Source organism: Gorilla gorilla, chromosome 7 (assembly GCF_029281585.2).
Source record: "Gorilla gorilla gorilla isolate KB3781 chromosome 7, NHGRI_mGorGor1-v2.1_pri, whole genome shotgun sequence".
Classification (NCBI taxonomy): domain Eukaryota; kingdom Metazoa; phylum Chordata; class Mammalia; order Primates; family Hominidae; genus Gorilla; species Gorilla gorilla.
This window is the reverse complement of record NC_073231.2, coordinates 129947717-129963937: the sequence shown is the minus strand read 5'-3', so window position 1 is coordinate 129963937 and position 16221 is coordinate 129947717. Positions and strand designations below refer to the sequence as shown.

The 16221-nt window shown below is 41.0% G+C and overlaps 1 protein-coding gene across 3 annotated transcripts in view; it reads right to left on the bottom strand.

The window, feature by feature from the left end:
• Positions 1-786: 786 nt before the first annotated feature.
• The window catches only part of FER1L6 (fer-1 like family member 6), a 272635-nt gene continuing 257200 nt past the window's right edge, over positions 787-16221 (bottom strand). For all 3 annotated transcript variants that reach the window (XM_031013870.3, XM_063709464.1, XM_063709465.1), the window contains 2 exons: positions 1902-2002; positions 787-1239 (listed from right to left, as the gene is read on the bottom strand). In XM_031013870.3, coding sequence (XP_030869730.3) covers positions 1056-1239; positions 1902-2002 — 285 coding nt within the window. In that variant the 3' untranslated portion in view covers positions 787-1055. The remainder of the gene's footprint in view (positions 1240-1901; positions 2003-16221) is intronic.

The following is a 16221-nucleotide window of genomic DNA, read 5'->3' as shown; positions in this document are numbered from 1 at the left end:
GGAGCTTGTATATCTGACAAAAGAAAGAGAATACCTACTGGTGGCATGGAGCTGCCCCTGACCCATCCACACAATTATATTTCACATATCTTACAACATATTATAAAGTTCCCATCTGGAAATTGCCACAGAGCATAAATCAAAATAGGTTTCTCCAGAACCAGCTACTACTATTGAACATGTTCTGCAAGTGGTGACTTTAATAGAAAATCCACAACATCTCATCTCTAGATGGAAATTTCAACAATAAGGTATTTTAGATGATTTATGTGACATTGTCTGCAAGCCTGTTTCACAGCCTAAGTGAATGTGTTCTGTAAACTATAAGGATTACACAAGGTTATGATATATGGGACAGGTTCAATATCTAGTAATTTGCTATAATATTTTTAGTTTGTTTGCTCTAAAATTTTATCTTTATCTTTATTTTTATATTTTTCCAATATAGAGTCTTGCTGTGTCACCAAGGCTGGAGTGCAGTGGCACGATCTCAGCTCACTGCAACCTCTGCCTCCCAAGTGGCTGGGATTACAGGTGCATGCCACCATGCCCGATAATTTTTGTATTTTTAGTATAGAAGCTGTTTCACTATGTTGGCCAGGCTGGTCTTGAACTCCTGGCCTCAAGTGATCCACCTGCCTCAGCCTCCCAAAGTGCTGGGATTATAGGCGTGAGCCACCACAACTGGCCTAAAAATTTATTTAAGATAAAATACTTCTAATAAAATCTCTGACCCAGAACTAAACTTCTCAGAATATAACCAATTACATAAAGAAAACATTGATCTAAGTCAATTTGAGGTCATTGTTGATTACCATGAGGTGAAAGTACCTTATTTCGTGCTGCCCAAGGGATAAAACATGCCTTACAAGTTTGAAACTTGGAGGCAGGGGTTGGAGCAGGGAGGAAATGTTTCTTTTCCATCTCTTCCAAGAAGGGTTGATCTGTCCCCTTAGCACTCAGCACAGTGCCATGCATGGGACATGTTCTTAGATGCTCCCAGATAAGGAAGAGAGGATTAGTATATGGCGAGGATCTGGGTCCTCCATGATCCTCTATGAGCCCACAACGATCCTTCGGCTGATGGCTCCTGGCAAGGTGTAGATGAAAAGGACGAGGAAGATGATGAGGATGATCAGAATGAAAGCAATGATGATGTACTTTTTGTAATTCTTCCAGATGAGGTAGTACAGGCACTTAAAGGGGCTCATGAACCACGAAAAGGAGGTGTCTGGGCGGCTGAGGGGGAAGGAATAGAAAATCAAAAAGGGGGCATCCTGTCAACACTCAGAATGCTTAAGACCCCAGGAAGTGTTTCTGACTCCCACTTTCTGAGGACCCATAGGGAGAGCCCTGAAAATGGGAGAAGAGCATGTTGCCTGAAGCAGGAGCAGCCTGACATTTATATGATGAGGATTCCTGTATCATGGTTAAAGGTTGGTGTGGAGCAGAGAGCAAGAGTCCAGTTAGAACCCAGCCCAAGGCCCTACCACCCTCCATCTGTCCAACCTGCCAGCTCAAATCCCACCTTTTCTATGAAGTCTTTCCTGACAGCCTCAGGCCCCAATGATTCCCTTCACTTCAAGTTCCTAACTCATTCATCGCTTGACTCACCCCCTTTTGAAACTACGGAGTCTTCTACACTCTGACAACTATTTTATGAATGTGTTATTTTCCCCAAATAGATCGAAAGCTCCTGGAAGGCATAATTTATGTCTTATATGTCTTATATTTAGCTTTTTCTTCGAAAAGCTACACAGGTTGGAAAGCACCAATTGACTGCCTCCTGGCTTCCCAGTTCTCCCACAGGGCTGCTCTAAAGAAATGCCATTATCAGACACCAGCAAGGACTGCAAAGGCCCCTTCCCATTTCTGATGTTCCCACTAGCAACTCCACTCACTTGGGCTTGGCCAGGGGCTCTGGCTCCTTTCGGGCTTTTCCAACAGGATTTTTCTCAGCTTCTTCTGCTGTAACTAGGTGGAACTCAGCTTCAACCTTGCCCTGCAAAAAGATGCAAAACCTTTTGTTTCCAGTCACAAAGACCCACTGAGCCAATGGCAACCTTCTAGAAGTGTTACCAAGTTGGAGAATTCCAGAAAGTATTTTGATTATCCCGCTGCTTTATTTTGATAAATATTGTTGCTTTTTTTGGTCCTGGGAGAAGCCATTTTTATGATGAACAGTAAAAGCCTAGGAATGATGTTATTTCAAGATTTGTGGAAGGAAAGGGTCCTGTGTGTCCACACAGACACACAAGCTCCATCACATGTACTACTCTTCTTGTAAACACTTGACATCTGAAAAAATATTACAGTAATTAGAAAGGGGACTGATTACTTGAGTGGCAGACCCTTTTGAATCCGATACAGTCTGTCTTCTCTGTCAGTTCTCAAGAGGAAACTGGTGACAGTGGCCCCACATTTGCTGAATAGCTTTTTTTCTGTCATTCTTCATTCTTTTGGTTGTCCCCACTAGTTATTTTAGGGTTATCCTTTTATTATAGCATTCCCTCCCTCTTTCTGTTCCCTCAATAAGAAATGGCCTATTTTATTTGAAAATTGTGAGTAATGTGTTTCTTTAGAGCACTATGCCATAGTTTCTGTCAGGGATGTATGTCTTGATTTATCAAAGGGTGAGATAGGACCCCCACAAAAGTTAAGAGGCATTTTCTCTTGTTCACACCTTCATTCAGCACTTTTGGGGATCCTTTGTATGCCACGCACTGTTCTAGGCACTAGAGCCTTAACAATGATTAAGAAAAACAGAATTTCTGATCTCCTGGAGCTCCTATTCTTGGTGACAGAGACGCTCATTTCTCCTGCCTCTTTTGGTTTTATGCATTGAAATTCAAGATGATAGGAGGGAGGCAGAGCTGGTAGGAGTGAAGCATTTTATTACACATGATTTCTGATAAAGCTTCTTCCTCTGAATCACACATGGACTGGGCATTACTTGACTTCGGAGGTATGATTGATTTCTTACCCCAGTACAAAAATCTGAGATTCTGCTGAGGCAGTGGTCTTGTGTTAACTTACCCATCACCCTAAAAAGATCAGGACTTATTCACAAGTAGGTTTGGTTGCTGGCAGCCATTATAATATAATCATGGGAGATTTAAGAAATATATAGAATACATGGGGTAAGGTTGAGGGATAGAGAGGGAGTGTGGCAGGGCTGTCTGAATTACTAAAGAAGTGCAGTGGACTTTTATCACAGGTAAAATCATGAGTTAAAGTCTAGATGGTCTCATTCATCCTTTGAACTGGAACCCTGGCCCAACTCAGAGTAGCATTAAATGTCCTATGACCTAGAAATGTTTCATGAAAACATGTATATATGTGGTCTTTCATTCCCATTGAGAAATCTTAGCCCCATAGGCAATGACTTGCACATATAGGCATTCAGAAAATATTTGAAAACTGTGGGAAAAAAATAAAGCTTCTATTGATTTTAATTCCTCCTTTACACATCCATCAATAGTGGAGTAATAATAATATATCTAACTGTAATTGCAATGCTTTACTGATCACTCACTTTGTCCCAGGTTTGTTTATTCTATTAGTCTATCAATCATAGCAATAAGCAAGGTAGGTCTCCCTTATGTAGATGAATAAATGAAATCACAGAGATCAAGTAACTTTTCCTAGGTCACACAGGCAACAAGCCAACCAACTGGAATTTGAACCCAGGTCTGTATGATACCAAAGCTCATACTCTGTCCATTATAGCAGGCTGCCTCCCAACTTATTCATCTAATTGCCAGAAAATTGGACTAGAAGGTTTTTAAGAGCCTGCCTAGCTCTAACATGAGATGATTCCACAATTGTCTTCATAATCACCATCCAATGGTATTCGTCTTCTTGAGTCTCAGTTTTCTCATCTGTCAAATGGCCAGATGTTTTCTAGGGCTATCTGGCTCTAACTTCTGGGATTGATGAAAGGCAGAGTTAAGGACTTGATGGCTAGGAGAGACTCAAGAAATAAGTCCAAAACTCATGGAAAAATGGTCTCCAATGTACAAAACAGACTTATTTCCAGAGATCATTCACAGGTAACTTAAGCTCTGCTGAGCAGTATGTTATACACTAAGAACTTCATCCAGTTCTTCTAATTTGAAGTAGAGTCAGCTTAAGAGGAGCTCACCGATTGCTAGGATCCAGAATGCTTGGAAGAGAGAATAGAAATCAACAGAGAATAAGTTAGGGCCACAGTAAGAGGATTGCAGCTGCCCCTTTGTTCTCTACTGTTAATAAACTCAGCTCTGGCAGTTTATAACTTGCATGGTGTTTCATGCATGCCCTTTTTGGCTATGGCACTTTATAACTTGCATGGTGTTTCATGCATGCCCTTTTTGGCTAGCTGACAAAGTAGACGGCGTTTTTATTACCATTTTACAGCCAAGGAAACCAAGGCTTGGTGATATTTGCTAACTGATGTTACAAAACCAGGATTTGCACCAAGGTCCTTTGATGCCAAACTCCATTCCTCTGCTACTTTACATGTCTAAGTGACACCTTGTTCTGGAAGAAAAAAAGTAGGCTACTTATTTAATAATGAATAAATGTGCTGTTTCTGAAATATTCAAGAGGAACCCTGTAATTGCTGTCATTGCTCTGGCATTAGTATATGTTTTTGATCTCTATCTAAATCTGTGGGTTGGCTTTGGATAGCTTAATATTATAGCATAGGATGGCATGGCATAGCATAGCACAACACATATAGCAAATAGTCAAGTGAATAGGACTTGTGAATAGACAGATCTGCATTTGAAGGCAGGCTCTACAATTTACTAGCTGTGTGATCTTGGGTAAGTCACCTGCTCTCTTTAAGTCTCACTGTACTGAGGCTATTAACAGCATGTACCCTATAAGGTTGCTTTGAAAAATAAATGAAATAACACATATGCAGTGCTTAGCCTAGGGCCTGTTAAAGGAAAGCCTTTAACTATGGCAGTTGTTAACTTCAACACTATTTCATCAACAGAAACATGCAGTTTAACAGAAAACATCTTCTGCCCATAGAGAAAGTACCAGAAAAGTCCCACAGGCCCAGATTCCTATAGGAAAAGAAATGCAAAGAAAAGGGAGGCAGAGAATATTAAATTACTTCTGTCCTAGAGATAGGTGTCATTTGTTATCATCATGAAGAGCCTTGCGCCAGCTCCACCACCCTGCTAGAACGGTCGCAATGCATCTATCGGGCATTGGGAAGGCTGCAGGGAAAAGGTGTTTACTGACAGCTTCGATAAATGCCGCTGCTCTGGGTATCGTTCCTCACAGAGGTTTCCTGTCCTGTTTCAACCATCAGCATTCAGCTCAGCACCAAGGAGAGGTCATAAGCTAATAATATCCTCTAAATGTAATTTAAAATCAGAGCTAATAAAAATAGACAGTTCAAGAGACTATCTAGTAGCCTAATGATATCCGTGGATGGGAGACAATAAGAAAAGCTCCTTGAGAAGACTGGATTTGTCATACCACATATATAATGTGCCAAACTGCACCATGCCTACAGAAGGGATGCCTTCAGAGGCTGAGAAGTGATTGCATTTGGAATGGACATGCCTTCAGCAATGATTATTCCTTATTAAAACACACCCCTGACTGGAATTACATGAGGCATTCTCATATGCTAATGGAGGAAAGTATGCTGACAAAATCTTTTAGGAAAAGGAATATATATATATACACACACACACACACTGCATATATATGTATACATGTATTTAAGTGTATATATAGTTACATCCACATACATGCATGTACATACATATATAAGATCATGTATGACCACAAAAATACACATGTAGTTATATACAAATATATACATGCATACAACTACATGTGTGTATTGTATGTCATATATAATCTTATATGCTGAATGTAGGAATTCCATTTCTGGGTAGCTAAGTTAAGGAAATAATTCAAAACTCAGAAAAAGTCTTATGTACAAAGCACAGTCATTTTTCTTTTGGATGTTCAAATTGTCCCTTGTCCCATTTGCCCCACTGAGATATCCCAGACTCATTTTGGATTTTATCTGCCCTAGACCTGGAGTCAGCCATTTCCCCAAAAATCCCTGATTTTTGTTTCTTTGGCTGGTTGGTTTTTAGTAGGAGCTGATGTATAGAAACCAGGATCTAGGTGCTAGGAGTCTTCTTTGCTACTGGGTGATTTTACTTCTAGATTCTTCAGTGGATGGAGCTTACAACATATTTGTTAAAAATCCATGAATCTATAGTGATAACAATAACAACAAAAAAAGCAAGGGAAAAATCATTAGAGATGACTCTTATACCAACTCTGAATTCTAAAATTTGGTTATTAAGTGATATAATTATGTATTTGTCCTATCTTTTTTGGGGGTGGGGGAGGAGGGTGACTGATTTATTTCCAACTGATGAGGGAAAGCTCTTTTTAACAGATAAATGCCAACCAATAAATGGAGAAAAAAATGATAGTAGATAGGTAAATAGATCGATCAATAGCTTAGACAGACAGATGTAAGGAAGGGTTAGAAAAATTTTTATAAAACCAATGAAATAATTAAGATTGCCAGTAGTTATTAAAGCCTTTGGGTAGAGCAGAACAGGAATTCCCCACACCACCACGTTACCCTTTGCTAACTGCAGAGGGCAAAATGTGCCTTTACAGTGAAGAGATCTTGTATTTATCAACATAGTCAAGTGAGCAAACACAGCATCACTAATAGTGAGCCATCTGATAGCATGTGCCTCCTGGCATGATCCGCTATGGAGTAAACAGTATCACATATTAAACAACTTGATAAATGCTGTTGTATCTAACTTACACTTCACGGGAAATACAGAGGATAGAGAATAAGATAAGCAATATGATGAGAAAACAACCAGATAAAGCAAGCCTAGTCTCATCAAATAGTCAACATGAGGGGAAAATGTCAGAAGATTGTTTTAACATAGACCAAAGAGATATAATAATGCAAAGCAGTACATAAACCATGATTGAGTCTTGTTTTGAAAAGGAAACAGCTATATAAGACATTTTGGGGGCAATAGGGCATTCTTTTTCTAGATGGAGACATGAATATGGTGTGGATATCAGATTATATTAGGGAATCATTATTTACTTATATGTGGTGACAGCATTGTGGTTATGTAGGACACTGTCTATATTCCTGAGAGATGCATGCTGAGGTATTTAGGGGTAGAGTGACAGAATGTCTACAGCTTAAATTGTTCAGTCAAAAAATAGGCATATATACATACAAATACTCAAATATACTTCATATATCAATGGAGTATACGCAAATATATTGACAACATAAATATGGCAAAATATTAGCAAGTGTTGAATCTTGGTGGTGGATCTGTGGCTGATCATTGTTCCATTTCAACGTTTCTGTGTGCTCAAATTTTTTAAATGAATAAATGTTGAGGACAAACACAATAATTAAACTGGCATTTTTATTTTGAGAATATAAAGAGTTAATAATATTGCTAGTATAATGTAGGGGAATGCTCATTAGAAAACTGAGGGGAACAAAATGAAGAGGCACTATTTTAAGTATGGAATGATTACTATTATGTAAAGGGAACTAAAATTTATGCATAGAGAAAATATTAGGAATAACCAAACCATTAGCAAGTTTTCTTTAGATGGTATACATATGTGTGCTATTTTTTTCTACCTTTTTGTGCTTTTCAAATTTCCTATACATTCACATTATACACCCTATCTTAAAAATAATCTTTATATAAAAATATCTCCCTTGTCTGCTCCTGTCTGATCTTGCTAAATACTATTTAAATGATCTATCTACCACCATCCCCAGCTAAGTTGTGAACTTCAGGATGCTAAGAATTTATCTTATTCACTGTTGAATCTTTAGAACATAACATATAAGTATGTAGCCATAATAGATGCTGACAGCTGTTTTTCACATCAAACTGGAAGCATAGAAACCTCCCTTTGAGTTTTGGTTGTTGATGTACCAGGGATAGAATTTACCTTGGCTGCCTGTCGATTTGTGGGATTAACTTGTAAAATAAATGTTTTAATCTCTGTCTCTTAAAAGAGTGATTTCTTAAAGGTTGCTTTGAGGAGGATGACTTGGGATAAGGCATATCAATTGCATAGTGCAATGTGCTTCACGAAGAACATGGTCGTAGATATTCCCTTTCTTTCTCCCAAGGGTCCCCATTCCTCAGCAATCCCGTGGAGCTGTTTTTCATTTACTGTGAGGACAGCCACATTCCACATTCCACACTAGAAGCTGTGTGATCTAAATGTCTAAATGATACTGCTGGGGGGACACTGATAAGCAGCTTTAAAAATAAATCTGGCAGGTGGCAGTGGCCATAAACAAACCCTCTCTCGCCTGCCAGCAACTAAAACCAGACAGCCATGTTCGAATGCTGGCTTCAAAGAACGGGAGGAGAGTGCACACGGAGTTGGAATTAGAGAATGTCTAGGCTGGACATGCATGTTGGAGGCACCCAGTCTAACCTAGTGATTTTATACACATGGAAACAGAAGTGCCCCCAGGTATGGCAGGAGTTTTCCATTACACCATTTACTCTGGACCACCTAACTTGCTACCCTATTAGGAGAAAGTTATTTTCTTAATATGGTTATTGGTTACTTAAGGGGGAAAGAGTGTCAGAGGCATTTGAACCAGAGCAAATCCATCTTGAATAGGAGCTGGGTACAATGGAGCTGAGACCTACTGGGCTGCATTCCCGACGGTTAAGGCATTCTAAGTCACAGTATGAGATTGGAGGTCAGCCCAAGATACAGGTCATAAAGACCTTCCTGATAAAACAGGTTGCAGTAAAGAAGCCGGCCAAAACCCACCAAAACCAATGACCAGAGAACAAGAGTGACCTCTGGTCATCCTCACTGCTACACTCCCACCGGCGAGTGTCATGATAGTTTACAGATGCCACGGTAATGTCAGGAAGTTACCCTATATGGTCTAAAAAGAGAAGGCATGAATCCACCCCTGTTTAGCATATTATCAAGAAATAACCATAAAAATGAGCAACTAGCAGCCCTCAGGGCTGCTCGGTCTATGGAGTAGCCATTCTTTTATTCCTTTACTTTCTTAATAAACTTGCTTTCTCTTTACAGACTTGCCCTGAATTCCTTCTTGCCCAAGATCCAAGAGCCCTCTCTTGGGGTCTGGACTGGGACCCCTTTCCTACAACAAAAGGACAAGGGTAGCTGGAATACATCCCTTCTGTAGGCCAAAGCAGGGCTTTCAGGACCAGGTTCCACGCTGCTTAGCCAAGGCTCTGACCATGGGCCACTGGTATGCATGAAGATGAAGTCAATTCTTATTTTCCCTTTAGGGAGGTGTAAGGGCAACAAATAAAAATTAAAAATGAGAGGTTTAGTTCTCCCTGTTGAAAATGGGAAGAGATTTCCTTCACCCTTTTCTTTTCTCTTAGAGCATTTACTTTAGAAAAGTTGTAAGTACTTTCTCTTCTCTCTGTAATGTATATAAATTGTTTTGAAAGCTGACAGGCCTTTTGTCTTTAACACCCAGGAATGTTTTTTTCAAGGATCTGAGAACCATCTCCTTCAAATGTAAACATCGAGAGAATAGCACCCTATACCCCAGTTTCTGTGGGAGGGTAGGAGGCTAACTTTGGTGAGCACTTTGCTCCAAGTTGCACAACTACCTCCTGTCATAAAGATTTGAGAAGACTGATTAAACGACACTGCTGGGGGGGAGGGGGGGCACTGATAACAGCTTTAAAAAATGTTTAAAAAATCTCTGGCAGGTGGCATAAAGATTTGAGAAGTTTGCTTTTCCTTTGGGTAAAACTAATCAAGTAATATAAATGGTCATCTCGATGACCACGTGAATCTAGAACAATGTGTGACAAATGGTGCTGTGAATTCCTCTTGAGAACTAGTTATATTTTCTCCTGAAAATATGTATGTAATGGGTGATTGCTGCTCAGCTATATAAAAGGAGGAAATTTCTGTCTTTGCAATCTCTTAACAGGTTGCTTTTAGTGACTACTCAATGATAAAACTTTACTAGCTTTTGAGTTGGGAGACGTTGTTTTAAATTGTATTTCCCCCAGAAATATCACCTCAGACTTCACCTCTGTGGTGAAGATTGCTGGTAACCCCAGGACAGTTTGGATGTCCCTTCTGTTTCTATGGCTCTTTGACAGAAAAGGAAGTATGGCGCAGTGGTTAGGACTCAAGAGTGTAGAAGTGAACTGCTTGTGTTTGAATCTCATCCTTCCTGACTAGCTGTGTGACATGAGGCAAGTTACTTAAGCTCTCTGTGCCTCAGCTTCCTTCTCTATAAAATTGGGATTGATTATATATTTTTTCAGGGGGTTTTAGCAGATAAATGAATTAGTACACATTCAGTGTTTAGTGCTGTGGAAATCAACAAAGATCACCAAGATAAGAACAAACAGAGGCTATTTATTTAGAGCTACCATCACTTAGATAGAGAGGAAGATACAAGAAAAGGGAAGTCATTGGATGTGTTCTGACTGAAAGGTGCTCGTGTGGGGAAACTGGAAGCAGGCTAAGTAGGGGGCCGTCATATGTGATTAGTTAGGGGAACATATATTAGGGAGGCCTGCAGTCATTGCCCAAGCTCTGATGGTTTGGGGCTGGTTGCTGCAGAGGTTGTAGCTTTATTGTCACGTGTGGTCTGACCACTGCTGTTTGTATGTTCAGTCTTTCAGAACTGGTTCTGGTAGTCAGTTGCTGGTTGCTTCTCTTGTCTGTCTTCCCCTCAAGAGAGCAGCTTCTTGGGGGCAAGAGCTGCATCCTATTCATCTCTGTATTCAGGATATCCTACCAAAGCCCTGCCCAGGGGAGGCTCTCTGTAACTGTTGAAAAATGAACTGCTGAAGGAGCAACATGATCATCTAGACTCAGGAAAAAACTACGTTGATAGAAATGAAGAGCATTTAATTAGAAGCCCCTATCCTTACTACAGAAAGTGATGTAGGAGTTAAAGAAGAAATCACTTAGGCAGCTAGTAAGGGTATGGGAGTCCTTGGTAAGGCCTTTCTCTTTAACGAAAAGCAGCCCCAAATCATTTTCTAACAAAGAGCAGCCTGTAAAGTCGAACTGCAGACATAGGCAAGCTGGGAGTTTGCACGGGTGAATGCTGGCAGGGACTAGGGACTAGACATGTTCAAGAAGGCGGCTCCATCTTCCCTTCTGTCAGCCACGTGTACAGTAAGGAACTGCTAAGATGGTGCCAATCAACTGGAAAGCCTATTTGAATAATAAGATTAGGGTGGAGCAACCAGCCTTTCCTGGGCCCTATGTAAACGTCATACCTGATTGAACCAATCTGTGAGCCCTCTGTAAATCAGATACCGCCTTCTCCAGCCTGCCTGTAAAATCTGCTGCAGTCCGCAGCCTCACCACTTTATTGGACGTGTATCTCTCTCTCAAGGAGCTCCTCTCCTTTCTTCTATTAAACGTTCTACTCCTTAACCCATCCACACGTGTCCATATCCTGAATTTTTTCTCAGCATGAGACAACGAACCCCCAGACAACGTAGCCATTTCAAATCTTTAAAACAATCTCCTGTGAAAATTCATCATCATGGCCAATTCATCAGGAGAATCATTTATAAAGTAGTTAAGAGTATGTTGCTAGAGGTTCTATTCTTCCCCCCTCCCTCCCTTTTTCTTTTCTTTCCTTTTTTCTATAGAGACAGGGACTCCCTATGTTGCCCAGGCTAGAATGCAAAGGCGTGATCCTAGCTCACTGCAACCTTGAACTCCTGGGCTCAAGGGATCCTATTTCCTCAGCCTCCTGAGTAGCTAGGACTACACGTAGGTACCACCATGCCTGGCAAATTTTAAAAATTTTTCGTAGAGACGGGGTCTCATTGTGTTGCCCAGGCTGGTCTCAAATTCTGGGGCTCAAGATGTCCGTCTACTCCAAAGTGCTGGGATTACAGGTATGAGCCACCACACCCAGCCCCATCTTTTTTCTTACATTTACCAAAAGTGTAACCCCTAAGGATTAGATGTTAAAATTGACTAAGATATTTAGGTATTTTGAGTTTGAGGCGTTTCCCTCATCCTGGGGCCCAGAAGGAGATGGGAGCAGGGAATGGTCAAAACAGTTTATTGCTGAGTAATGGCTCAAGCGAAAATCTGACATTTATTGAACACTTAGAATCTGTGTGCCTGGAACATACTATCTCATTTCAGGGTTATGACAGCTCATGAGGTACATACTTTAATTTTCTCAATCTTTACAGCTAAGAAAGCTGAGGCTCATAGTAAAGTTCAGACAGCTGGTAAATAATAGAGCCAGACTTTGAACCCAAGATGGTTTTTCTTATTCCTTAAAGGATGGAATCCAGGAGTCAGTATTTGTTGTTATTATAAACAAGGTCTCACTGTGTTGCCCAGGGTAGACTTGAGCTCCTGGGCTCCAGGGATCCTCGTGCCTCGGCATCCCAAGTAGCTGAGACTACAGGTGCATGCCACTGTGCTTGGCCCCAGTTAGCTTTGAAGGCATTGCTTATCTGCTGACCTGGGGCCGTTCTAGGGTGGAATCCACCCCTCTCATTATTACTGTTCACAATCCCTAGGACAATCCAGGAAGCTTTTAAAACTTTTAACACAGACATGCATTTTTTGATGCACGGAAGTCCTCTGTGGGATCTTAAATTATAAAATGTGCATGTCCTCATAAAAGAGGCTTCTCTTTTATGATAGGACTATAAGAGGTGATCTGGCCTTAGTGGCTCTGTTAGTTCTTCTCTCATGAGACCAAAGACAAAGAGGGATCTTCAAATGGACCCTCCGAAGCACAAAAGCAGAAAAACTCTGCATTGAGTCAATCAAACCAGACAGTAAATTTCCCACATAAATGTCTCACTTAAGGCCCAGTCATTACAAAACTATTCAACAAATGAATTTAAATCACTATAATAACCTGACATACCTAGGCTCTGGCAAGGCAAGGACAGCATGGAGAGAAGGTAAAAAATCATGGAAATTGCCACTACTCTGGTACCTAGCAGGTGGGGCTCAGATCGTAAGCTCAAATGCTTCTACGGATCTTAACACAGTCTAGGAAAACAGACTGCCACAGCCCAAATGTTCATCCATTCGCCACTGTGTAATCTATCTAAATCTTTTGATCCCCTTGCCATTAAAATCTACCTGTCTTCTGTCATTTCTTTATTCCTCTCTGGCTTGTAAGCTGACACTTAGATAATCATATAAATCAATGTGTACTAATGTGTTCATTTTTAAAGAACATTTACTGAGCACTTATGTGCTCAGTACACTGAGTAAACAGAAGAAAACCTTATAATCTCTTGGCCGGGTGCGGTGGCTCGTGCCTGTAATCCCAGCACTTTGGGAGGCTGAGGCGGGTGGATCACAAGGTCAGGAGATCGAGACCATCCTGGCTAACACGGTGAAACCCCATCTCTACTAAAAATACAAAAAATTAGCTGGGCTTGGTGGCGGGCGCCTGTAGTCCCAGCTACTAGGGAGGCTGAGGCAGGAGAATGGCGTGAACCCGGGAGGTGGAGCTTGCAGTGAGCCGAGATCGCACCACTGCACTCCAGCCTGGGCAACAGAGCGAGACTCTGTCTCAAAAAAAAAAAAAAAGAAAACCTTATAATCTCTTATACTAGGGTCAATTAATTATTCTTGAATTAATTGATTCATTCAATAAATATTTGAGTATTATGTGCTACGTACCACATTAGACACTGAAAATTAGGAAAGGGAACAGAAAGCAAAAACATACTTTTTGGACTCAAATTGCTGACAGTAGAAGAACCATGAAGTCCATGGACAAGTTCAAATCAGTGTGTCAAGAGATACATGTAGGGAAGTAGAAGGTAAGCCCACCCAGGCTGAGGATACCCAGGAAGGCTTCTCAGAGGGGCAACTGCTAAAAATAATCTCCAAATATTTAAGGACTAGGAGTTTTCTCAGAGAAAGGGGCTAAGGCAATCCAGGCAGAAGGACCAGTCCACAGACCAGACAAGCAAGAGTCCGGGAAGGGTTCAGGATGGTTGAGAGGGGAGCAGTGAGAGATGAAACTGTGGAGGTTTCTAGAGAATCTGCACTAACCTGCTTCTCATTCACTCAACAATCCACATTCATCTACTTCTGTCTTTGCCATTCCACTAACATTGTTTTTAAACAATTGAGCTATAATTCATATATCATAACGTTCACTCTGTTTTTTTTTTTGAGACAGAGTCTCACTCTGTTGCCCAGGCTGGAGTGCAGTGGCACGATCTCGGCTCACTGCAAGCTCCGCCTCCTGGGTTCACACCATTCTTCTGCCTCAGCAACCCGAGTAGCTGGGACTACAGGCACCCGCCACCACGCCCAGCTAATTTTTTGTATTTTTAGTAGAGACGGGGTTTCACCAAGTTCACTCTTTTAAATTATACAATTACATAGATTTTAATATGTTCACAAAATTGTACTGGCATTGCCACTATTTGATTTCAGAACTTCTTTTTTAATCACCCCAAAAAGAAACTCCATACCAGTTGCATCCCATTCCCCTTCTACCCTACCCCAGTCCTTGGCAACTACTCATCTATTTTCTATGGATTTGCCTATTCTGAGCATTTCACATAAATGAAATCAGACCAGTATGTGGTCTTTCGAGACAGGCTTCTTTCACTTAGCATAACATTTGCAAGGTTCATCCATGTTGTTGCACGTATCAGTATTTCATTCCTTTTCATGACTGAATAATATTCTACTGTATGGATATACTACATTTTAAAAATGGACTCATCAGCTGATGGACATTTGAGTGTTTCTGCTTTGGGGCTATTATGACTGCTGTGGACATTCACAATGCTGCTTTTTAAAAATGCTGCTTTTTAAAAGGTCACTGGCAACCTCCATGCCATTAAGTCCAATGGGCACATCTTTGTGGCTTCTCCTTTAAACTCTCAGGAGCACTTGACACAGTAACCAAGTGCCCTTCTCCAAAGAGCCTCCTCTCTGAGTTCCTATTTCAGCACATTTTTACTCTTTTTTCTTACATCTCTGCCTAGTCCTCTCTCTCCGATTTTGACCCTCTTCTGACCATTGTCTACACAGCATGAAGGGGATGTGTTTCCTAGGTGAGGCAGATCCCCTCCCTGCTGGAAACCATGCAGTGGCTTTCCTTTGAGAATGAAGTCCAAGCTTTCCACCAGTCTCGAGGCCTGTGTGATCAGGCTCTGGTGTCCTCCCCACTTCACCAGCACTGCCCTCATGCATCACACGCCAGTTATGGGAGGTTTTTGTTCATTGGGGTTTTAGTTTATCCAAAGCACTGAACTCATTCCCACCTCAGGCCATTCGCCTGTGGAATTTGCTCTGTGGGAAATGCTCTTCCTCCTGTGGCTCACTACATTTCATTCATCAAGTTTCAACTTAGTTTCACAGGCACAGAAAGGCCTTTCCCTGCCACCATAGTGAGTGGAAATCCCTGCATTGGGTAAGCTTTGATTCAGTGCTTTGTCTTCTGCCCAGCCTTTGTTCTAAGTCATTGCTTTCTTGGAGTATGTGTGAGTAGCTAGCTGTGGTTTTGCATGTATATGTCTGCATGTCTGAACTTTAGACTGTAAGCTCTGTGATAACAGAGACCTTGTCTGTATTACTCATGTCTTATTCCCAGGGCCTATCATTTAATACAAGCCCAGTAAATATTTGTTGGATGAAATGAAGAAATAAGTAAATGACATGGAAAATGAAGAGTAATTAGGATTAAATAACAGGAGTCTGTATATATCTTTCAAAATCTGAAGGGATATAAAATATAGCTGCTATTATATGATCATGCATCTAAATTTACTGCTTATTAATATACAGAAATTAGAATGATGTCAAAGGATAAGAGTTTGGACTTCTGGGCCTGGCAATCCCCATTTGTCAACCTTGTACTGTGCTCAGGAATTTTGATCAGAGGGTTGTTAGCCTTCTCCCAGGAGCCACTTTATGCCTCCATACTGTACTCATCATGGTTCTTTCACTTGGAATAGCTTTCACTTGGAATAGATATCTGCTCTTTTTCATCTATAAAATGCCTTTTCATTGTCCTTGGTCCTGTTTGAACCCTCAACTCCATCAGGACAGTTGCATCCCTCCTACCTCTCCATTCCTTCCCTGCATTTCACACCTTGGTTATTCCACGCATGATTGGATGTTGAACTGTTTGTCCCTCTCACTGGACTCTGAGCTGGCTGAGAGCAGAGG